Source organism: Salmo salar, chromosome 29 (assembly GCF_965601325.2).
Source record: "Salmo salar chromosome 29, fSalSal1, whole genome shotgun sequence".
In the NCBI taxonomy this organism is placed as follows: Eukaryota; Metazoa; Chordata; class Actinopteri; order Salmoniformes; family Salmonidae; genus Salmo; species Salmo salar.
The window spans coordinates 2,573,681-2,598,936 of record NC_138319.1 but is presented as its reverse complement, the minus strand read 5'-3'; the positions used below and the strand labels follow the sequence as shown (position 1 = coordinate 2,598,936).

Here is a 25,256-nt window from a genome sequence, read left to right as displayed (position 1 = left end):
TGGCGTATCGCTGCAGAATGCTGTGGTAGCCATGCTGGTTAATTGTATCTTGAATTCTAAATAAATCACTGACAGTGTCACCAGCAAAGCACAATCACACCACCTCCTCCATGCTTCAGTGGGATCCACACATTCAGAGATCATCCATTCACCTACTCTGCGTCTCACAAAGACACGGCGGTTGGATCCAAAAATCTCAAATTTGGACTCGTCAGACTAAAGGACAGATTTCCACCGGTCTAATGTCCATTGGTTGTGTTTCTTGGCCCAAGCAAGTCTCTTCTTCTTATTGGTGTCCTTCAGTAGTGGTTTCTTTGCAGCAAATTGTCCATGTAGGCCTGATTCACGCAGTCTCCTCTGAACAGTTGATGTTGAGATGTCTGTTACTTGAACTCTATTAAGCATATAAGCTGCAATCTGAGGTGCAGTTAACTAATGAACTTATCTTCTGCAGCAGAGGTAACTCTGGGTCTTCCTTTGCTGTGGCGGTCCTCATGAGAGCCAGTTTCATCATAGCGCTTGATGGTTTTTGCGACTGCGCTTGAAGAAACTTTCAAAGTTCTTGAATTGTTCTGAATTGACGGACCTTCATGTCTTAAAGTAATGATGGACTGTCGTTTCTCTTTCCTTATTTGAGCTCTTCTTGCCATAATAGGGACTTGGTATTTTACCAAATAGGGCTATCTACTGTATACCACCCCTACCTTGTCACAACACAGCTGATTGGCCCAAACGCATTAAGAAGGAAAGAAATTCCACAAATTAACTTTTAACAAGGCACACCTGTTAATTGAAACGCATTCCAGGTGACTACCTCATGAAGCTGGTTGAGAGAATGCCAAGAGTGTGCAAAGCTGTCATTAAGGCAAAGGGTGGCTACTTTTAAAAAATCTCATATGTTTTGATTTGTTTTACAATGTTTTTGGTTACTACACGTTTCCATGTGTTATTTTATAGTATTTATGAGTTCTTCACTATTATTCTACAATGTAGAAAATAGTAAACATAAAGAAAAATCTTTCAATGAGTAGGTGTGTTCAAACTTTTGACTGGTACTGTTCATCTGTCTTTTCCTGGGAGTTGCTACAGAAGCCTAGTTTGGTTGGTGGTGTTCTTCTGCCATCTAGTGTCGTGTTAACCACACAGCGGGCAGAGGTTAAATTCTGGACAGCAGGGTGGTATTCATTAGGCACTGTTAGATTCTGGGATAAACTTGGAACATTGTTATACTCGGAAATATAGTATTTGAGGAGTGAAAGAGACTGGTTTTTACATCAGAAGTTAATGGTTATCTGTAGGAGCCAGATGGCTTTGGAATGTGTTGGGTGGATGTGAGGAAGTCACAGGATTGCTATAGGGGATACGGATGGACATCTGTGGATGAGGCAAATGAGGGGTTGAGGTCAGATCCCCTTAAGGGAGAAATTATGGTTTATTACCCTATTACTTCATCTTCCTGTCGAACCATAATAGATGTAAGGATTGGAGAGAAGGAGGAGTGCCTAAAATTGGAGTGTATAAATACTTGTGGTGGTGGAAACATGTTTTGTCTAAAGAGGCTGTATTGATCCTCTGGGAAGAATTACATTTGGTTAAGCTTTCATAGTGTCCGTTGAGTTATTTACTCTGAGAATTAGAACCTAACAGCACCAAATGTAAGAAAACAGACAGAGTACTACATGGAATTGTCTGTAAGAAACACTCATATCCCTTTTCCATTGCAAAGCATTTTGCTACGATATGCCCTAATGAATGTGACCCAGGATTTCCAAAATGCTTGATGATTCAGCACGTCCTAATTACTCTTTCAGACCAGCCACATGTGAGAGCTTCTCTGGTGAAATGGGCAGGGCGCTGAGGCTTCTAGACCCTCTCATTATGGTACATGGAGAAGACCTCAGACATCAATGACTGTATGAGAGAGCAGTCTGACCTGACTTGTACCCATATACAGTTGAAGTCGGAAGTTTACATACACCTTAGCCAAATACATTTAAACTCAGTTTCACAATTCCTGACATTTAATCCTTGTAAAAAGTCCCTCTCTTAGGTCAGTTAGGAACACCACTTTATTTTAAGAATGTGAAATGTCCAAATAATAGTAGAGAATTTATTTATTTCAGCTTTTATTTATTTCGTTCACATTCCCAGTGGGTCAGAAATGTTCATACACTCAATTAGTATTTGGTAGCATTGCCTTTCAATTGTTTAACTTGGGTCAAACGTTTCAGGTAGCCTTCCACAAGCTTCCCACAATAGGTTGGGTGAATTTTGGCCCATGCCTCTTGACAGAGCTGGTGTAACTGAGTCAGGCTTGTAGGCCTCCTTGCTCGCACATGTTTTTTCAGTTCTGCCCACAAATGTTATATAGGATTGAGGTCAGGGCTTTGTGATGGCCACTCCAATACCTTGACTTTGTTGTCCTTAAGCCATTTTGCCACAATTTTGGAAGTATGTTTGGGGTCATTGTTCATTTGGAAGACCCAATTGCAACCAAGCTTTAACTTCCTGACTGATGTCTTGAGATGTTGCTTCAATATATCCACATAATTTTCCATCCTCATGATGCCATCTATTTTGTGAAGTGCACCAGTCCCTCCTGCAGCAAAGCACCTCCACAATATGATGCTGCCACCCCAGTGCTTCACGGTTGGGATGGTGTTCTTCGGCTTGCAAGCCTCCCCCTTTTTCCTCCAAACTCAACGATGGTCATTATGGCCAAACAGTTCTATTTTTGTTTCATCAGACCAGAGGACATTTCTCCAAAAAGTACAATCTTTGTCCCCATGTGCAGTTGCAAACCGTAGTCTGGCTTTTTTATGCCGGTTTTGGAGCAGTGGCTTCTTCCTTGCTGAGCGGCCTTTCAGGTTATTTGATTTATTTCACCTTTATTTAACCAGGTAGGCAAGTTGAGAACAAGTTCTCATTTACAATTGCGAACTGGCCAAGATAAAGCAAGCAGTTTGACACATACAACAACACAGAGTTACACATGGAGTAAAACAAACATACAGTCAATAATATAGTAGAAAAATAAGTCTATATACAAAGTGAGCAAATGAGGTGAAATAAAGGAGGTAAAGGCAAAAAAGGCCATGGTGGCGAAGTAAATACAATATAGCAAGTAAAACACTGGAATGGTAGATTTGCAGTGGAAGAAAGTGCAAAGTAGAAATAATGGGGTGCAAAGGAGCAAAATAAATAAATACAGTAGGGGAAGATGTAGTTGTTTGGGCTAAATTATAGATGGGCTATGTACAGGTGCAGTAATCTGTGAGCTGCTCTGACAGCTGGTGCTTAAAGCTAGTGAGGGAGATATGTGTTTCCAGTTTCAGAGATTTTTGTAGTTCGTTCCAGTCATTGGCAGCAGAAAACTGGAAGGAGAGGCGGCGGAAGGAGGAATTGGCTTTGGGGGTGACCAGAGAGATATACCTGCTGGAGCGCGTGCTACAGGTGGGTGCTGCTATGGTGACCAGCGAGCTGAGATAAGGGGGAACTTTACCTAGCAGGGTCTTGTAGATGACCTGGAGCCAGTGGGTTTGGCGACGAGTATGAAGCGAGGGCCAGCCAACGAGAGCAACAAAGTACGTTCATCTCTAGGAGACAGAACGCGTCTCCTTTCTGAGCGGTATGACGGCTGCGTTGTCCCATGGTGTTTATACTTGCTTACTATTGTTTGTACAGATGAACGTTGTACCTTCAGGTGTTTGGAAATTGCTCCCACAGATGAACCAGACTTGTGGAGGTCTACATTTTTTTACTGAGGTCTTGGCTGATTTCTTTTGATTTTCCCATGATGTGAAGCAAAGAGCACTAAGTTTGAAGGTAGGCCTTGAAATACATCCACAGGTACACCTCCAATTGACTCAAATGATGTCAATTAGCCTATCAGAAGTTTCTAAAGCCATGACATCATTTTCGGGAATTTTCCCAGCTGTTTAAAGGCACAGTCAAATTAATGTTTGTAAACTTCTGACCCACAGTGAAATAATCTCTCTGTAAGCAATTGTTGGAAAAATGACTTGTGTCATGCACAAAGTAGATGTCCTAACTACTTGCCAAAACTATAGTTTGTTAACAAGGAATTTGTGGAGTTGTTGAAAAATTTGTTTTAATGACTCCAACCTAAGTGTATGTAAACTTCCGACTTCAACTGTAGAAAGGGAATCTTCCCAGCACTCTTAGATGATTCTCAACTTCTGAGCCTCTGATGCTGATGTAGAAATACTCCTTTCTCTAGGGATTCTTATTTTTATTTATTTTTTACCTCTTTTCCGTATATCATTGTTTCATTCCTTCTCATTTGTCTTTACCCATGATTTCATTTCATTCTGTCTCTGTTTCTCTTCTGTTGTTTTTTCCTGTTCTGAATTGTCTGTCCCACTCTCTCTACCCATAGCAAGAGAATCCTATATATAAGAGCCCTATTAATAAGTTCCAGAATCCAATCTATGGACGTAAAGCTGCGGTTCTATAAGTTTGTATTTACTTTCTTGTCTGTTTTCATGCATGGGTTTCCTGTTTGTTTTATTTGTGTGTTTCTTTGTTTTTGTCAATGTACTGTAAGCTGTCACTATTTCATCAATCTCAATATTTCTGGCTTTCATTTGGTCACTCTTTGGGCCAAGTAAGTCAGTTGAGGAAACTGTACAGAAAGATCCACGATGGTATATTAAAACCAACAATAAACCCATATACTGTAAACTGTCCCCTCTGTTAATAGTTTGACTAGAGGTAAGTACTGTAACAGGTCATCACATATAAGCCTATTACACTTCAGTTTAACCACAGTATGTACATTGTGTCATATTTGAAGCTATGATTGAAATGGCATGTGTCTGAGACGATTGTTGATATTTCTTCTAACAGTGTTACCTGGATGACAACACATGAATGCTTACTCAAAATGACACCAAGATATCCATATGATGGCATGATCTTTCCAAAGAATGCTTGATAATCATTTGATATTCTAAATGGGCTCGGATTTTCCTGTGGGTTTTTTTCCTCATAAATTGCAACTTTTGTCTTATGACTGACATGTTACAGTGAGGGAAAAAAGTATTTGATCCCCTGCTGATTTTGTACATTTGCCCACTGACAAAGAAATGATCGGTCTATATTTTAATGGTAGGTTTATTTGAACAGTGAGAGACAGATTAACAACAAAAAAATCCAGAAAAGCGCATGTCAAAAATGTTATAAAATTATTTGTATTTTAATGAGGGAAATAAGTATTTGACCCCTCTGAAAAACATGACTTAGTACTTGGTGACAAAACCCTTGTTGGCAATCACAGAGGTCAGATGTTTCTTGTAGTTGGCCACCAGGTTTGCACACATCTCAGGAGGGATTTTGTCCCACTCCTCTTTGCAGATCTTCTCCAAGTCATTAAGGTTTCAAGGCTGACATTTGGCAACTCGAACCTTCAGCTCCCTCCACAGATTTTCTATGGGATTAAGGTCTGGAGACTGGCTAGGCCACTCCAGGACCTTAATGTGCTTCTTCTTGAGCCACTCCTTTGTTGCCTTGAACGTGTGTTTTGGGTCATTGTCATGCTGGAATACCCATCCACGACCCATTTTCAATGCCCTGGCTGAGGGAAGAAGGTTCTCAACCAAGATTTGACGGTACATGGCCCCGTCCATCGTTCCTTTGATGTGGTGAAGTTGGCCTGTCCCTTTAGCAGAAAAACAGCCCCAAAGCATAATGTTTCCACCTCCATGTTTGACGGTGGGGATGGTGTTCTTGGGGTCATAGGCAGCATTCCTCCTCCTCCAAACACGGCGAGTTGAGTTGATGCCAAAGAGCTCCATTTTGGTCTCATCTGACCACAACACTTTCACCAGTTGTCCTCTGAGTCATTCAGATGTTCATTGGCAAACTTCAGACAGGCATGTATATGTGCTTTCTTGAGCAGGGGGACCTTGCGGGCGCTGCAGGATTTCAGTCCTTCACGGCGTAGTGTGTTACCAATTGTTTTCTTGGTGACTATGGTCCCAGCTGCCTTGAGATCATTGATAAGATCCTCCCGTGTTGTACTGGGCTGATTCCTCGCTGTTCTCATGATCATTGCAACTCCACGAGGTGAGATCTTGCATGGAGCACCAGGCCGAGGGAGATTGACAGTTCTTTCGTGTTTCTTCCATTTGCGAATAATCGCACGAACTGTTGTCACCTTCTCACCAAGCTGCTTGGCGATGGTCTTGTAGCCCATTCCAGCCTTGTAGGTCTACAATCTTGTCCCTGACATCCTTGGAGAGCTCTTTGGTCTTGGCCATGGTGGAGAGTTTGGAATCTGATTGATTGATTGATTGATTGATTGCTTCTGTGGACAGGTGTCTTTTATACAGGTAACAAACTGAGATTAGGAGCACTCCCTTTAAGAGTGTGCTCCTAATCTCAGCTCATTGCCTGTATAAAAGACACCTGGGAGACAGAAATCTTTCTGAGTGAGAGGGGGTCAAATACTTATTTCCCTCATAAAAATGCAAATCAATTTATAAAATTTGACACGCGTTTTTCTGGATTTTGTTGTTGTTATTCTGTCTCTCACTGTTCAAATAAACCTACCATTATAATTATAGACGGATCATTTCTTTGTCAGTGGGCAAACGTACAAAATCAGCAGGGGATCAAATACTCTTTTTTTCCCTCACTGTACATATATAATGACTGTAAATTACAATTCTAACGTTTTCTTCTTGTTTCTCTTGTGCCTTCCAGGGAGAAAATCCCATCTACAAGAGTGCTGTTACGACAGTGGTTAACCCCAAATATGAAGGCAAATGATGGAGTTTCAGTTCTCCCAGAACAACACTGTATGCAAATATAGTTCTAGGGCATGAGAGGTATGAGGGGGGTGTAATTTTTGTCTTTGGTAATTTCTTCTTCTTGTCGCTTCAGTATTATAACGTTACATTTGGCCACTACATTTGGTCTTCTTACTAACAATTTATTTTCTATGCAATCATTGTCTTTTAAAATGTACAGTTAGTTATGTGTATATACTTTAAGGTGCTTTTTTTTCTTGAAGAATTGGTTAGAAATAAGGTTTTTGCCACAGGACTGTTATGGGCCATGGGTTGTGCCTTTCAGAGACCATACCCATATGGGCGCAGACAGTGCTCTCTTTCTCTTCATGGACTTGTTATTATTGTGCCATTGAGTGTCAGACAGCACCTGAGACTAAAGCATACCAATATTTTGCATTATGGCTGTGAAGTATTTTTTCAACCATAGGGTACATATGTAGTAAACATTGATTTTGCCTTGCGATAGACTAGCATCCATGAAAAATGAATGATTTCATAAAACTGTCATAAACAGGCTATTTTAAAGGGATTAAAACCACTTGTATTAATGGGATAAAGAAATGTAAATCACTTAATTACATAATCAATTGAGATGCATTTGTGACAAAATTAGAAGTTCCATTTATTTTTAGTATAATTTAGTTTTATTCTATAAGATTTCAGTATTCAACCTCAGGTCCTTTTCTGTACTCATTACTAGCTAAGCCAAATCTCTGCCTTCTTTGCAAAGCCTTATTCCATGTGTTTCATGTTGATCAATGTTTAACAAATTGTAAACTTTGTTCTTAAAACATACTGATTGATACAAGTTAGCTTGTTTTAATCTGTTGTTTCCCCCTTTTGAAATCATTGGGCTGGGGTAACCCCTCATCTGCAGTGCTTGTGTAAGATCAGTATTAAGTGAAAGGCCTCTTGGAATTGTTTTAAAATACAAAAACTCCTCAAAATACCACATCTTGTTTTTAAAGTGCCTTTTATTTCAATATTATGTTCACTTTTCCCAGTGCTGTTTCTGAATTTATTTATTAAATAAGTACCTAAATGACATGGAATGCTTATTTTATTTTAGCTTTGCTACGTTGCTTCTAGAAAGAGGAGGCATGGTTTGATCAAAGAAACTTGTAACTAGCTCCTTCCTCTCTGTGGTTTTATTATGGAAAGCCATAGTTTGATGGAAAATGTATTTAAAAAAAAAACAAGAAATACATCACATTTTGCCTGTTAATCAACTATATTATTATGAAATGCAGTTTGCAAAGTTAGATGTGTAACTTTCAAAAGAAGAGAACTCGCTCAACATTGTACCGGAAGTCTACCAAGGAAACCGGAAGTGCGAGAAAGTGTTGGTTGTCTTATCATTCAGCTCCCCGGCTGACAAACAACACTTCTGGGGTTGTATTTTACAGCTACCCGTTGAATTGAACCTATAATAGGACAGGAAGATGGAAGACGACGTTTTGACAACACTGAAAATATTAATAATTGGAGAAAGTGGCGTTGGGAAGTCCAGGTAAGAAGGTTACAGTAACCAACTGACGTTAGCTGAGTGAAGTTGTTGTAGAGCTAACTGTTAGCTGGGACGATTAGCTAGGAGCTATTGTTGTCTCGTTTAAAAACATGCCCAATAATTAAATGTCAATATTTTGTCAGTTAAGAAGAACTTGTCAACAAAGCAAAAACTAATGTATATTAGTGGACCACAGCGAACAGGCTAATGTAACACAGTTGTTTGCTATGCCACATCAGCTAGCTAACAACATTTGCTAGCTTGCTGCGTGGAACGTTGTGTTTAAGTGGAGAACAACTAGGGTGGCTGTAATTACATGTTCACACAGTTTGATAAAGCACATGTATTGATCTACCTTCAGTAGTCACATCAGTAAGTGATTTCACTTATTAGGAAAAGTGTCAGCGAAGTGATAAACCCTGCCTCACATGACAGCAGAGTTTAGCTATGTGTCCTGAGTGATACAAATGCTTATGTGAAGACCAATGCCTTAGCATAGCTAAATAGTTTGGCCAATGCTTAGCTAAAGAGTTTGGCAAACTCAACTGAGAATATAATGTTAATGGATGCTATGTTGGCACCATATGTTTAAAAAAAATAAAAAAATCTAAGTAGAATGTTATTGTTATGCAATGGTTGGTGCCAACATGGAGTATATTGTAGTTACCAAGCTGTGTATATCTCTGGCTCTTAGACTGCTAGAAAGAATTCTGGTATGTCTGAATAATGTTAGTTCTTGAAAACTCTCCCTACAGCTCTCAGCCATTAGCTTCGCCCACGACTGCCTCATTTGAACTACAATCCCGATATTGTTTTTTTTAATGTTTAGAAACCTCATTAATCTTAGCTTGCGATATGGCTCAGCGAGAAAGAATCCTTACAATTAAAAGGATACATTTACTGTAGCAGTTTTGCACAGATCCATACATCTCTGGTTGCCTCCATCCACTGAAACTACACTTCTGCTACACTTCTGCTACACTTATGCGTACACACAGGTGTTAAGAGCATGCAAGATAGCTAATTAGCACAGGTGGTCTTCCGTCTGTTTTCCATAAACAAGCATTGTAACATGGAGATATTGCCATGTGTGACTAAAATGGTGTGTATCAATTTAACCCTTTTTTCCATCTTGCTATAATGAAAGATGAGGATCTTATCAAAACTCCCCCCTACAGAAGATGCCTTCATCCAATGACTAACATGCTGACCAGACTGCACGCGCATGTTGATTTTGTCCACCCACACCAGATGCAATCAGGACACACACAGGTTGAAATATCAAAACAAACTCTGAACCAAATATAATATTTTTGGGGACAGGTTGAAAAGCATGAAACATGTATGGCAATTTAGCTAGCTAGCTTGCTGTTGCTAGCTAATTTGTCCAGGGATATAAACATTAGGTTATTTTACCTGAATGCACAAGGTCCTCTACTCTGACTATTAATCCACAGATAAAAGGATAAACTGAGTTCATTTCTAGTAATCTCTCCTCCTTCAGGCTTCTTCTTTGGACTTTATATGGAGGTTGGCAACCAACTTTAAGGTGCACTACCAACTGGACTGGGGTGTGGACCTCAGTTCATTTTTCAATCACCCACATGGGTATATGCTCCTAAAAACCAAGATGGCACGTGTCCTATGCTTTATTACTACAGCATGGGGACTACATTTTACATTTACGTCATTTAGCAGACGCTCTTATCCAGAGCGACTTACAAATTGGTGCATTCACCTTATGATATCCAGTGGAACAACCACTTTACAATAGTACATCTATATGTTTTTTAGGGGGGGGGGGTGTCTCCGGAAGGTGGTGATTGACTCCGCTGTCCTGGCGTCGTGAGGGAGCTTGTTCCACCATTGGGTGCCAGAGCAGCGACCAGTTTTGACTGGGCTGAGCGGGAACTGTGCTTCCGCAGAGGTAGGGAGGCGAGCAGGCCAGAGGTGGATGAACGCAGTGCCCTTCTTTGGGTGTAGGGACTGATCAGAGCCTGAAGGTACGGAGGTGCCGCTCCATAGGCAAGCACCATGGTCTTGTAGCAGATGTCATTTTCATGCAATGCCTTTGGTCCAGACCAGACAGCCTTAATTTTCTCGAAATAATCAAATAAATGAGTTTAATTAAAGAAACGACCCAACGGTAGAGTGAAACTAGATATTCCTTCCACCTGACTGGTGAGGGAGGGTTTACTGCCTATCAGACAATGAAATTCTATGATTTCAGTAAACAGTAACTTTTTTTTTTGTAAAAAAATGTTTAGTTAACTATAGACTCATAAAAATCAATGCAATTTCTTGATGAGGATACAGTAAGTGTAACTATTGGTATGAGCAATGTAGGCCAAGGCTAGTGTTTCAACTGGCTGTTTTGGTTATCTTCCTCTACCTTGTATTTTTAACTTGTTTGAATTTAATAGACTCCGTGCTCATATCTGACATTGTGTGTGTGTATATATATATTTATTTATTTATTTATTTATTTATTATTTTGATTAAATAAATAAATGCATGATCTCATTCTCTAATTTCTACCCTCTGCCTAGGTCTTCAAATCATTAGAAATATCCCTAGCAGAGAAGAGGTTCCATTCTACCAGACAAATTGGCCTGTTGCACTGCTATTGTGCTATTATTTAGCCTAACCGCATTGCTACTGAGGTATCAGGCTACTGAGACATAAAACAATGATCAGTCATTGTTCTGACATTCTATCTGATGAAGCAATTTCTTATGAATATGGATGAAGGAAATTAGAGTATGGTTGAAAAAGAATATTTGAGCATTAGGCTATTATCTGTGTTTGGGTTGACTGGAAATAAGAAGGATTAGCTACATCATTAGCCCTGTGATTCAGTTCCTAGCACTTGATTAGTGACTCACAACTGAACACTGACCCTCTGACCATGCAGCAAGTAATGATGTAATCTGATGTCTGGTTGTTGTTGTGTTGAATATGTAGACCTTTGTTCTCATGTCCAATCATTTTGCAATAAATAGACCTGAGGGGGGGGCGACGACTCCATTTAGCTCCCCAGGGCAGGGCTGATTTTCATTTACCGATATCTAGGCTAATTGGAAACCAAACACAGACTCTGTACAATACCAGTAAAAGTTCCCTTGTCTATTTGACTTTGTGGAGTTTGCCCTCATTTCAAATGTGTTATGTAGGCCTACTCTAAAAACTCTGTAAGTGTTGACTCACATGTCAAATGAAATGTTTTCTAAGTATCGGCCATAGAAGAGACATGGTAAGGTTTCATCAAGTTCCCTGTTAATGTCTTTTGTTTCTTTTTTTGCAGTCTTCTCTTGAGATTCACAGATGACACATTTGACCCGGAATTAGCAGCAACAATAGGTAAGTAATTTCTTACTGTATGAAGAAAAAATAAGTTTGGTTGCCTAAAAGTTACATAAAAAATGTATAACTTGTACTCACTAACTAGTATTCAACAAAATGAATTTCAGATACGACCCGGTTTACAGTGAATGAGTAATTCATCTGATGGTGAAATACATGGTTTGGGAAAAGGATAATTCTTTCTTTCCTTCACGTATCTGGAAATTATATCAGAATAGCAAAATGTATTAAACATTAGACTCTTCAAAGACACCCCTATTATTATTTTCAGGTAGCCTTGAGACGGTTAACAGCCAGGAGTGACTTAGTGGAAGAAGTGCAAGACAGGCAAAACATCCATAGTGCTATTGATTACTACTGGGGTGGGGTGACATAAAACCAACTTTTTTTTTTCTTTTTTTACTATAATGTGATTTCTCTGAAGTTATTCTGACTGCACAATGTAGTCTTTGTTGAAACAACCATACATGCCTGTGGATTCCCAGAGAGGTAGGCATGCCTCACTCCTATTTTACTTGGCCAACTTAATATATTTGCCAAACAGATGTCCCCATAGAAGTCTAGCTACGCTACTCCCCACATTGATACAAGTCCCTTGTGATTTGTTGCTGAAAACCACTCAATTCCTGCTTATTCCTTCCTCTCTTTTTATAAAGTAGGGGTGTCAAACTCATTTCATGGAGAGCCTAGTGTCTGCAGGTTTTTGTTTTTCCTTTCAATTAAGCCCTAGACAACCAGGTGTGGGGAGTTCCTTGCTAATTAGTGACCTTAATTCATCAATCAAGTACAAGGGAGGATTGAAAACCTGTAGACACTCTGCCGTCCGTAGAATGAGTTTGACAGCTGTGGTATAAAGAAACGGTCGTTCCATGTCATTTCATCAAGCATGACACCTACCATCTGATTGTTCTGAAATCATTTCTGTAGTTTAGATAAGATTAGCATTCCTGCAACATTATTTTGATGAAATATAATTTGATCTCTGAGAATTTAAGCTAATTGATTTCACTCAAATTGGCCATTTTAATTTAGAAGATTCATATAATATCCAATAAATATAGTACCTAACATCCGATTTGGACCAAGAGTTAGGCATGAGGAATCCAAATAAATTGTCAAAAGCCACCAACGATCTCCCCACACCAATCCCACCCCAACAACAAGTATATGGTATCACTTCTCTATGTCTGACAAGTAGTATGGAGCTTCGGCTCACAGTATTGTTTCTTCCTCCTATGTAATGTATAACCAGTGAATTTGGTGATGTTTTTTTCCCCTGTTCAGAGAAATTAGTTATTGAAGTTGAAAGGTTTATCTCTGTCTACGTCATTACCAGTTTCTGACCACTAGATGGTGCTGTTCCAGGCTGTTTTTTTAACCCCCCCCCCCCCCCCCCCAACGTAAAAGGGATCGTTCACCCAAATAAAAAAATGACACTGGACAAGGTATGACAGTAATCCATGCTTTGGTTTAGTTTTCCACTGTTTCAAATGCAAATCATCCTAAAGTATCTAAAAATGTATCTAAAAAAAAAACAGGTGCTTTTATCAGGTTTTTGAGAGAAAAAATATCTAAAATAAAAACACCAGTTATTTTATTTTTGGAAATCTGTTCCCAAGTATTCCCACGAATAATAGAGAGACACGTGATCGTCTACAAATGTAAGGTTTGAAATTATCATGTTTTTGAGAATTATTATTATATCTGTTTGTGATTCTTGCTGTGAAATTGCAGTCTATAAATGATTTGTAATTATGTTCCGGCCCCCAGGAACATGTATGAATTCTATAAATTAAAATTGACAATTTGAGTGCAATCAATTAGCTTAATTTCTCAGATCAAATTCTATTTAATCAAAAAAATGTTGCAGGAATGCTAATCATATCTAACAAAAGAAACAATTTCAGAACAATCAGAGATGGTGGGTGTCGAAACACAACAGTTCACTATAAACTTGTCATATTGGCATAAACATTCCGAGGTCTCTGTAGACATCTTATTTGAGAGTTGCTCTAATTTTGTAGCAGCATGTTAAATAAATCTGTATTGGAACACATGGTTTGTATTGCCCCTTTGACATTAAATAGAGCCAACCAAATACAAATACCTCCCTATTATTCAACAACTACTATGGTGATGAGAGATTCAGATGAATATCTCATAAATAGCCTAAAAGCAGAACCTCAGACACTGTTTGTCTGTAATCTATTAACCTGGGGAAAATACTTGACACTGCTACTGACTTGGTGCCTTTGGCTGTTGTTCACTATGTTTAGGGCCCTATAAAATGTGCATTGCGGACAGAATCCAGACATTAAAATGGAATTCAACAATATAAAAAAATGTATTGAACTTACTTGAAAATCAACTAAATCTATTAGAATTTATTAGAAATGCATTAATTTGTCAAGTTAATCATAAGACAAGAACAAAATACATCAGTGACTTGTATTTTCTTGCAACTTTCTGAAACGGCACAGGAATGCCCCTATCTATGTATGTGTGCAGTGCTAATGATATCCTTCTGGTAGAGATGGAAAGGCTTTCCCATTAACCTTCTCAATTAAACGTTAACTTCAAAGTAGCCAATGCCTACCTGTCAGAATGATGATATGATTATTGGCATCAATCCAGTGGGCATTTGTTTTGCAAACCAATTACATGAGCGCTACAGAAACATTGTTGTGAACTTGCCTAGAAGGCCAGCATCCCGGAGTCGCCTCTTCACCTTTGACATTGAGACTGGTGTTTTGCGGGTACTATATAATGAAGCTGCCAGTTGAGGACTTGTGAGGCGTCTGTTTCTCCAACTAGGCATTCTAAAGTACTTGTCCTCTTGCTCAGTTGTGCACCGTGGCCTCCCACTCCTCTTTCTATTCTGGTTAGAGCCAGTTTGCGCTGTTCTGTGAAGGGAGTAGTACACAGCGTTGTATGAGATCTTCAGTTTCTCCCATGGAGTAGCCTTCATTTCTCAGAACAAGAATAGACTGACGAGTTTCAGAAGAAAGTTCCTTGTTTCTGGCCATTTTGAGCCTGTAATCGAACCCATAAATGCTGATGCTCCAGATACTCAACTAGTCTAAAGAGGGACAGTTTTATTGCTTCTTTAATCAGCATGACAGTTTTCAGCTGTGCTAACATAATTGCAAAAGGGTTTTCTAATGATCAATTAGCCTTTTAAAATTATAAACTTGGATTAGCTAACACAACGTGCCATTGGAACACAGTAGTGATGGTTGCTGATATAATGGGCCTCTGGACGCCTATGTAGATATTCCATTAAAAATCAGTTGTTTCCAGCTAAAATGGTAATTTAGAACATTAACAATGTCTAAACTGTATTTCTGATAAATTTTATGTTTTAATGGACAAAAGCATATTTTTTTCTTTCAAAAACAAGAACATTTCTGTGTGTGTGTGTGTGTGTGTGTGTGTGTGTGTGTGTGTGATATTTATTTTATTATTTTAACCCTCCCCTAATTGGAGTAAACTAATGGACAACAACACTTAGGCATCTACTTCCAGCTTATACGCTACATACTATATACATTTTACGGACACAGTATATTTTACAATATGCTGTGTGAGTAAAATGTATATAGTATGGTGAGTTATTGTTGGGTTGACGATATATCAATCGGATGCTGCATCATGGCACTTGGTGAACTGCTGTAGTGTGTGCTAAACACCACGGCCTGTAGGCCAGCAGGACTGTTTAGTGTAAATTGTCACTTGCTCGGCGCGCTACGTGACTGGCGACAGAAGTGGAGCAACCCTGCTGGGCTCGGAGAAGAACGAGGGGCCATGATTGACAACCTCCTGGGTCGTGTGGTGTAGGAAAATGGGAGTCTGATGTCCTTCACCACCCCCCACTCTGTTTTGGATCTTGTCTGGGTCCTGGTCCAGACAGAAACAACTCCATCCCAATGATATGTTTTTCTTGATAAATCTTTCAGTGTGTGCTAAAACGATGGGCAATACGTCCAGCCAAACGCTTCATGCTATGTGAGCTGAAAAAAGTCATAGAAGAGATTTACTCATTGAGTGTGACGAGCACAGCGCTGTTATTTTATGTAAATGTATTTCTCGTGCCGAACGGAGGGGATTTTAAAGAATGAATCATTACACTTCTGAGCGATGTCATGTGGAGTTTTTTTTTTTATTGAAAGCTGCTGTATTTGTTTGATCTTTACATATTAAACCACATATTCCCTGTGTAGTTTTAAATCAGGACTCGCATCATAATTTAAGTGCACAAGGCTGAGACCCTGTCTTGACTAGTGGAAGGGTCAGTTTTAGTTCAGACACATATTGTGTGGTATGTAGGCCTATGAATGTTTTTGACCATTCAGTTTAAATGAATCACATAATATCATCATACTTCTTCTTGATTCATATTCTTGGCGTATATGACTTGTGTGATGAATCATCTGTGATATTTTGTGTGTGTTCGTGCAGGCGTTGATTTCAAAGTGAAGACCATTTCAGTGGATGGGAACAAGGCAAAGTTGGCAATATGGGTATGTATTCTTCTGAACTTAGAAATTCAGACTGGTAAGGAGCTGGTTTGGGCTGCACATTCAATTGTATTGTTGTTGACAGTTCTACCTCCTAGGTATGTGTGTTTTTTATTAAGGTTTAGTGAAAAAATGATCACATTGCTGAATTCCCATTCCTTCCGCTTAAAATGTTGTTCACTAAATGTCCACAAGATAGCGATCATGTACAGCATGCTGAGCACCAACCATCAATGATAAATGGCAGTTAAATGTATCTTTATGCTTTAGTCCTGGTCCTGCATCACTTATGCTTCTGTCTTAGTCACACCACCATATCTTCCTCCCCATGTGTCCAGAGCATGATAGCTGAGAGGGTTATGGTTGTGTTTTGATGTGTCCAGAGCTGTTATGGTCCAGACTCCAGAACTGTAATGGTTGTGTTTTGCAGGACACGGCTGGCCAGGAGCGTTTCCGAACCCTGACGCCTAGTTACTACCGGGGCGCTCAGGGAGTCATCCTGGGTGAGCAAACAACTTCATAATTCAGATGCTTTAGATGCAGTCAGCCACCGTTGGTCCGTACAGCCACCATAAAGACAGTGATGGATTTTCATCCTGTCCTGTCCTCTTCCTTACTCTCTGGAACAGACTTTACTACTCTTAACGCTAAAGCAGACATCCTCCAAAGCACACGATGTGTGGAGGCTATGATATAGTGGTTAACACCACGGATGAAGTAGAGCTCCCACTCGAAATGAAAGTAGGTATCTTTTTCCTCATCTTAGAGTTGCACAATTCCCAGGTTTTCCAGAAATCATGTTTGAAAATTCCCAGTATCAGGAGGGCAAGTTAGCAGGAAATCTAGGAATCCTCCAACCAGGATTTCTGAAAAACTGGAATTTGTGTAAAGTTACTGGGATTTTGCAACCCTACCTCATCATTTCAGTTCCTATTAAGACCAGGACCAGTGTTGTAACTCACTATGTTGATACACAGGTCAGGTAGGGCTGTGACGGTCATGAAATTAGGGGGAACGGTAATTGGATGACAGTAATTGGCCAGCCCGTCTTCAGTCAGCTGTTCGTTCCCCAACAGTTATGGCGGTGCCAGCCCTAAGCTTAGGCCTATTCAATTATAAAAACACCAGAATCTGTACGTTTTACATATGTCGGGTTATCGTGGAACATGGTTTGAAAGGTCAAATGGCCCCCCTCAGTGACAGTATGTCCTGCAGCCTTCTGGTGACAGAAGAAATCAAATGTTTCTGACCGAGCATCTCGTCTCTTATCTCTCCCTCAGTGTATGACGTAACACGACGGGATACTTTCACCAAGCTGGACAACTGGCTCAATGAGCTGGAGACGTACTCTACAAGGAATGACCTCATCAAGATGCTGGTCGGGAACAAAATTGATAAGGTGTGTGTGTGTGTGTGTGTGTGTGTGTGTGTGTGTGTGTGTGTGTGTGTGTGTGTGTGTGTGTGTACACAGTGCCTTGCCAAAGTATTCACCCCCTTGGCGTTTTTCCTATTTTGTTGCATTACAACCTGTATTTTAAATTGATTTATATTTGGATTTCATGTAATGGACATAAACAAAATAGTTCAAATTGGTGAAATTACATTTTTTAAATGGTCTGTGCATATGTATTCACACCCTTTGCTATAAAGCGCCTAATAAGATCTGGTACAACCAATTACCTTCAGAAGTCACATAATTAGTTAAATGAAGTCCACGTGTGTGCAGTCTAAGTGTCACATGATCTGTCACATGATTTCAGTGTATATATACACCTGTTCCAGAGTCAGCAACACCACTAAGCAAGGGGCACCACCAAGCAAGCGGCACCATGAAGACCAAGGAGCTCTCCAAACAGGTCAGGGACAAAGTTGTGGAGAAGTACAGATCAGGGTTGGGTTACAAAAAAATATCCGAAACTGAACATCCCACGGAGCATCATTAAATCGGTTATTACATTTTTTTAAGAATGTAGCACCACAACAAACCTGCCAAGAGAGGGCCACCCACCGAAACTCACAGACCAGGCAAGGAGGGCATTAATCAGAGAGGCAAAAAAAGAGACCAAAGATAACCCTGAAGGAACTGCAAAGCTCCACAGTGGAGATCGGAGTATCTGCCAATAGGACCACTTTAAGCCGTATGCTCCACAGAGCTGGGCTTTACGGAAGAGTGGCTAGAAAAAAAGTTGTTGCTTAAAGAAGAAAATAAGGAAACACGTTTGGTGTTCGCCAAAAGGTGTGTGGGAGACTCCCCAGACATATGGAAGAAGGTACTCTGGTCAGATGAGACTAAAATTGAGCTTTTTGGCCATCAAGGAAAACGCTATGTCTGGCACAAACCCAGCACCCACACCTCTCATCACCCCAAGAACAACATCCCCACAGTGAAGCATGGTGGTGGCAGCATCATGCTGTGGGGATGTTTTTCATCGGCAGGGACTGGGAAACTGGTCAGAATTGAAGGAATGATGGATGGTGCTAAATACCGGGAGATTCTTGAGGGAAACCTGTTTCCATGTTCCAGAGATTTGAGACTGGGACGGAGGTTCACCTTCTAGCAGGACAATGACATACTGCTAAAGGACAAAGCATACTGCTAAAGCAACACTCGAGTGGTTTAAGGGGAAACATTTAAATGTCTTGGAATGGCCTAGTTAAAGCCCAGCCCTCAATCCAATTGAGTATCTGTGGTATGACTTAAAGATTGCTGTACACCAGAAGGAACCCATCCAACTTGAAGGAGCTGAAGCAGTTTTGCCTTGAAGAATGGGCAAAAATCCCAGTGGCTAGATGTGCCAAGCTTATAGAGACGTGTCCCAAGAGATTTGCAGCTGTAATTGCTGCAAAAGGTGGCTCTACAAAGTATTGTCTATGGGGGGGTGGACAGTTATGCACGCTCAAGTTTTCTGTTTTTTTGTCTTATTTCTTGTTTGTTTCACAAAAATATTGTTCATCTTCAAAGTGGTAGGCATGTTGTGTAAATCAAATGATCCAAACCCCCCAAAAATGTATTTTAATTCCAGGTTGTAAGGCAACAAAATAGGAAAAATTCCAAGGGGGGTGAATACTTTCGCATGGCTGTGTGTGTGGATATAAACGCAACAATTTCAAATATTTTACTGAGTTACACTTCATAGAAGGAAATCAGTCAATTGAAATAAATAAATTAGGCCCTCATCTATGGATTTCACATGACTGGGCAGGCCATGGATCGGCCTGCAAGGGCGTAGGCCCACTCACTGGGGAGCCAGGCCGAGCCAATCAGAATTAGTTTTTCCCCACAAAAGGGCTTTATTACAGACAGAAATATTCCTCAACACCCCTGGCTAGGATACACGTACAATTCTCTAAAACTACATTGGATTCGGTTTATGGTAGAGAAATTAACATTAAATTCTCTGGCATTACCTCTGTTTGACATTACTGCAGTCAGCATGCCAATTGCACACTCCCTCAACTTGAGGCATCTGTGGCATTGTGTTGTGTGGCGAAACTGCACATTTTAGAGCGGCCTTTGTCCCCAGCACAAGGTGCACCTGTGTTATGATCATGCTGTTTAATCAATTTTGATTATCTTGGCAAAGGAGAAATGCTCATAAACAGGGATGTAAATGAATTTGTGTACAGAATTTGAGCAAAATAAGCTTTTTGTGCATATGGAACATTTCTGGAAGCTTTTATTTCAGCTCATGGAAAATAGGAACAACACATTACATGCGTTTTTATATTTTTGTTAAGTATACAGTTTGTCAGATCAGAGTGGTCTGTAATCAGGGAGAAATGTGTTCGTTTATAGTTTACAGGTAACAAGGGATTCCGTCTTCAGAATGACAACACATACTTTATTGCGTACGTTATACAATTTGTGGAATGCTTTCTATTTAAGTATGAGGGTAACACTTTACATTAAGTTTTTATTTTATACCTGTGTAGTAATCCAGTAAATACTACAATAACAACTAGGGATGCACGATATATCGGTGAACATATCGGAATCGGCCAATATTAGCTAAAAATGCAAAAATCGGTATCGGCCCGATGTTAAAAGCCGATGTCAACGCTACCGTGCATACCTATATAACGTTGGTACATGACGTAATGACGCCACGTAAAATGTTGTGCTACACGTGCAACACAGTATTCTTAACCTAGCCCAGAATGTCTGCTGTGTGGATCAAGCAGTCATTTGAAAGAGTAAGAAAATTTCAGCGAGACCACTCATAGGTGAAATCCATTAAAGCCAAGGTAATGGAATTCCTTGCCCTTGACAACCGTTATCTGTCATGGGTAATGTTGGCTTCCGCTGACTGGTCAAGCAACAGTACACACTACCAAGTGTGTTATTTTTCAGATGTTGCCCTACCGGAGTTACACAGTAATAGCGTCACTGCTATTAGCTTCACGACATGCATACTACGGAACACCGTTTGGGTCTTTGCGTGTCAAAAAAGATACAGTCGCACTGTCAAAGCTGTACAAAAAAAGTCTGCCAACACCGGCCAGAAACAATGTGTTTACAATACCGCGTTGGTAATAAAGCATCATTTGTTCGACCGCAACTTCTTGGGCAGCTAGCGTTAGCTTAGTCCATAGCTATCACCAATACAACCAGCCTGAAAACAATGACCAGTAGAAACTGCAGTCATTTTCATAATTCTTATCAATGATTTAGGAATCCTTTGTGACTAAGTATTAGCTAGGTTGCCACTTGTTGTTCGCCTATTGAAATTGAACTTCAGTTCATGAAAATAAATAGCTAGCCAGCTACTTAACCCTGGTGCCCAAAGCTAAGGTTATAAGCTGCCAGCTAGCTTCATCTGGCTAGTGAGGCTCGGCCGGACCGGGTTATGTGTTGTGAAGCTAGCCACAAGGATTAGGCCCAATAGTGGAGTTTTGCGGATTGCCTTCAAAATAAAAGTATGCCATTGACAGTAATACAAATAGTAGAATTATGCCATACTTTTATTTTAAAGGCTAACCGCAAAGTCCACTATTGTGGCTAATCCTTATTGTGGCTAGCTTCACATAGATGGGTCCGACCACCATTAATCAAATAAGAACTGTCTTATAAATTAGGGTTATTTTAGATGACACCTACATGTATAGTTAGCTAGCTAACTATAGCTACTGAAACAGATTATGTCGTGTTGCTATGTTTTTGGGGAGGAACTACATTGTTTGCATTTTTTTTTTTTTATGACCAGCACTGTTGGTGCGCGCGAGAACTTTAACAGCATTATAGAATATGTATCGATGAATCGTTGTGCCATATGAAATAGAAGTAATCATTGTTTATTTATTTTATTTCACCTTTATTTAACTAGGTAAGTCCGTTAAGAACAAATTCTTATTTACAATGACAGCCCGAATGACGCTGGGCCAATTGTGCGTCGCCTTATGGGACTCCCAATCACGAGCCGATGTGATACAGCCTGGATTCAAACCAGGGACTGTAGTGACGCCTCTTGCACTGAGATGCAGTGCCTTAGACCGCTGCATCCATGTGTGTGTGTGTTAACTATTTAACTGTACTAGAATGCTTAGAAAGCCGCAAAAAAAGTATCTATTTTTTTGGGCAAGGAAAATATCGGCTATCGGTATCGGCCAAAAATGTCACATAGGTGCATCACTAATAACATTGTTACTACATGGGTGTGTTACCAATTTGAGCTGGAATGTATTGTTAATAATATTACCTCCCCCATCCAGTTGTGTCCCACTGAACTGAGAGAAGAGGTCTTAGTGTGTATGTCCTCATATTTTAACACAGCTCGAGCCCATGTGGCCCACAGCAGTTTTAAAAAATGTTCACATGTTCCACCAACTGTTTTCTCTGGGTTTAGTTCCATAAGTTTGTTCTTTTAAACATGTAATTACATATCATGTATTCATGTCATGCTCATCTTCCACCATTATATGTCCTTGGTTGTTGTTGTTGACCCTATAGTAATAACTTGAGTAGACATCATTTACAGTACTGTGTAGTACTAGCCTTTGTCTGTGGGACTGACTGGACTACTATGTTTCCTGTATTCCCAGCCCAGTCATATTCCCCATAGCTGACAGGTATGCCGGACAGACCTCATAAAAGATGACTATTCTTTCTTTTAGGAAAACCGCGAACTGGACAGGAACGAAGGCCTGAAGTTTGCAAGAAAACATTCCATGCTGTTTATAGGTAAGCCAGGAGCTGAGAAGATTCCCCTCTCTTCTCCCCTCTCGGACTGACCCGGGGCATGAGTTATCGTAGACCGTTATGCAGGGGAATCTGCTTTTTGGATATCTCTCATACTTGGATTGAAATGTTTGCCTAGTTCTATTTTTAACTCTTTTTTTTTTTGTCCTCTGTCTAACATTTTTTCACATTGATTCATGGCCAAACCCTTGGCTCTTGTGGACAAATTTTACAGGATTTATTTGAATAAAGCAATTTTAATGACTTTTGAAATTAGTGTACATTTACCATGCTTTTGCATTACATGTTTTAGATCATTTTCATATGATAACCACACACGCTATGTGTTATAGAGCAGTGAGACCAACATTGGAATAAATAATGAATCAGAACAGAGATACCTTCTACCAATCCGGAGATACGGCTGTTTTAGTAACCGCGTCAACTACTTTTTTTTTCTCTCCACTTTAAGAAACAATAATGTTGACCACTTTCCCAACAAGTAAGACAACAAACTAGTGTATGAACTACTTGTCCATGTCTTCGCTATTCCATTAAGCAATCAGAACAGAAATGAACTTCTACCAATCAAGAGTTTACGGCTATCTGAGTAACCGCAAACTTTTAATTTTTATTTTAGCTAAAATAACTTCCTGATGTTGAAATTATCCAATTATAGCACAGGGGAGCACATTCTAATTAAACAATAAGAGTCTGTGCTCTGTCATGAATATAGTCACGGGTAAATGGCGTTGTTGGGCCCTATGCACAGGGGAGGCACACAAGGAATCTTCAGGAAAATTACACATTCTGGTTTCAGTATATTTTCAGCAGCTAGATGAGATGATGAAGCAGCCAGTCACTGGCAGTTGTCTGTATCCTTTCTTTCTCCTCTCTCACACCCTCTTTTTCTGTCTCTATCTCTCTCATGTGGGCCAGAGGCCAGTGCGAAGACGCGAGATGGGGTGCAGTGTGCGTTTGAGGAGCTGGTTGAGAAGATCATCCAGACCCCGGGACTGTGGGAGAGCGAGACGCAGGGCCGAGGAGTCCAGCTGGGCAGGCAGGACCAGGCTGCAGGGGGTAGCTGTGGGGGCTACTGCTCCCTGGTGTAGACAACACATACTCACATACATATACAAAAATCACATACACGCACACTTGAAAGACACCCTACCAAACACTAATGGCTGATGTCCTTTGAAGAGGACTATGAAGGCTATGGTATTCAGACTATTTCCCCCATCAGCCCCTGAGGTGTGGTGTGAAGCAGGGCTGCTCCTGACCAGCACCCTAAGCTTCCTGGCTGTGATCATTCATAGGGACATTGCTGTTTGCACACTTCCTTGTATCATGGCTATAATGCTATTTATAAGTCCTCTACCCTGTCTTTCATTCTGCCTGTCTCTTTGTCCAATGACCGGAATGGAGAAAATTAATGAGTGTATGACTTGGTAATGAATAGTGAGGAAAAACACAATACCATCAATAGCACATGGGGGTATTATGCTTATTTAGCAAGGATCTTTTTTTTTTTATCACCTGTTCTCAATCACGTTTTTTACAAATGTTCTTTGCCCTCCCCTCTTTGTAGATTCCCCCTATTTTCTCTCCCTTAGCACTTTGTTCCTCTTAGCAAGGCAAGCACAACTAGTGTGTGTTGGCTGCAGAGCTGATTCTCCAGTGTATCTGCCCTGTGTGATCATGCAACCTTTGTCATCCTCCAGTGCTCACTCTCCTAACACCTCTGTGTTTTATAGTCTTATCAGCCCAAGTCGTCTTGTATTCCCTTTCACCACTCAGTCCCACAACATGATTCTCTCTTTTGTCCACAAACCTATTTTGTTCAAAAGTAATAGTTACCAAGTTTCTGGAATGAAGTTTTACTATGTTTATTGACTTGGACTCCAAACTTTCAGCGTGTTTTTGAAAGGTTTAAAAATCAAACAGATTGGCAGGCACCGGGGGGTGGCTTTCCATTGTGTGTGTTATGAAAAAGGAACTAAACGATCAAACGCTGCTGTTTCTAGTTGTTCTAATAGCCTGTTTGGTCACAGCCCATCTGCCACTCAGACAGATGATATTAGTAAATATCAACACTATAGCCTAGCTTCAGCTTTTCATAATTCATCCCTATGTGGGGGGGAAAAAATACAAAAGGAAAAGTGTTTTATATTAAAGAATACAATGAGTCATATGGGTGTTTCCATTGAAATCTGAAATTAAAGAGGCTTAAACCCTGTACAAATGTTTTTTGCAGAGTTCTCTTTCTCCGTTTATATTGTTCAATCCAACTCCCCCCCCAAAAAAAAAACATTTTCAGCATTTTGATTAATTTCTATGTTTCCTGCACTTTTATTATAATTTCTACACTGTGCCACGCAGGATGATATGGGGAAAAAAATATAGGCCCAGTTAACTGGTGAACTGTTGGAGTGATGGAAATGTAATAATTATTCTAATTCTATAGTTGGAATATAGTGGGCAGCACCTTGAATACATTGTTTGACATGACAAATGAATAAATCAGAGGAATTATTGACAGGCTAGGAACCCAAGTGTTTGTCAGTGTTTCCAGGTGACCCTAATTAAATGTTACATTACATGTTTTCTAACTTAATCTAGCTAGCCAACAAATTCATGCTTCGCCTATTCTGCACCGATAAGATACCGTTAGCAACTAACACAAATTATTTTAGCAACACCTTGCTAAGAAAAGACAAACTAGTAGGTAGTAGTTTGCAGACAGTAAGATACACAAACTAATAGTGTATAGAACGCTTGTGGAAAGCAGCATGTTGAGCAACTGCTCTCTTAAGTGATGGGGGCTTGGCTTAGTGTGGTTAGCGGCATGCAGCAGATGGAGAGACAACTCAAGTTGA

The 25,256-nt window shown here is 40.1% G+C and overlaps 2 protein-coding genes across 5 annotated transcripts in view; both read left to right on the top strand.

The window, feature by feature from the left end:
- Nucleotides 1–7,860, top strand: part of LOC106590025 (integrin beta-1) — a 50,766-nt gene extending 42,906 nt beyond the window's left edge. For 3 of the 4 annotated variants that reach the window (XM_014180506.3, XM_014180507.3, XM_014180508.3), the window contains exons 16-17: nt 4,400–4,477; nt 6,727–7,860. In XM_014180506.3, coding sequence (XP_014035981.1) covers nt 4,400–4,477 — 78 coding nt within the window. In that variant the 3' untranslated portion in view covers nt 6,727–7,860. The remainder of the gene's footprint in view (nt 1–4,399; nt 4,478–6,726) is intronic. The other variant, XM_014180509.3, reaches the window with a different exon arrangement.
- Nucleotides 7,861–8,133: 273 nt separating this feature from the next.
- Nucleotides 8,134–24,125, top strand: LOC106590026 (ras-related protein Rab-18). Its single transcript, XM_014180512.3, has 7 exons — nt 8,134–8,325; nt 11,627–11,682; nt 16,144–16,205; nt 16,633–16,705; nt 17,483–17,601; nt 22,314–22,380; nt 23,317–24,125. The coding sequence occupies exons 1-7, from the start codon at nt 8,258–8,260 to the stop codon at nt 23,487–23,489; spliced, it is 618 nt and encodes a 205-aa protein (XP_014035987.1). The 5' UTR covers nt 8,134–8,257; the 3' UTR covers nt 23,490–24,125.
- Nucleotides 24,126–25,256: the final 1,131 nt, after the last annotated feature.

Coding starts and splice junctions, on each gene's coding strand:
- LOC106590026 (XM_014180512.3), top strand. CDS start 8,258: ATGGAAGACGACGTTTTGACAACACTGAAAATATTAATAATTGGAGAA. Junction 16,206..16,632: donor AGGCAAAGTTGGCAATATGG/GTATGTATTCTT, acceptor TGTGTTTTGCAG/GACACGGCTGGCCAGGAGCG. Junction 17,602..22,313: donor TCGGGAACAAAATTGATAAG/GTGTGTGTGTGT, acceptor TCTTTCTTTTAG/GAAAACCGCGAACTGGACAG.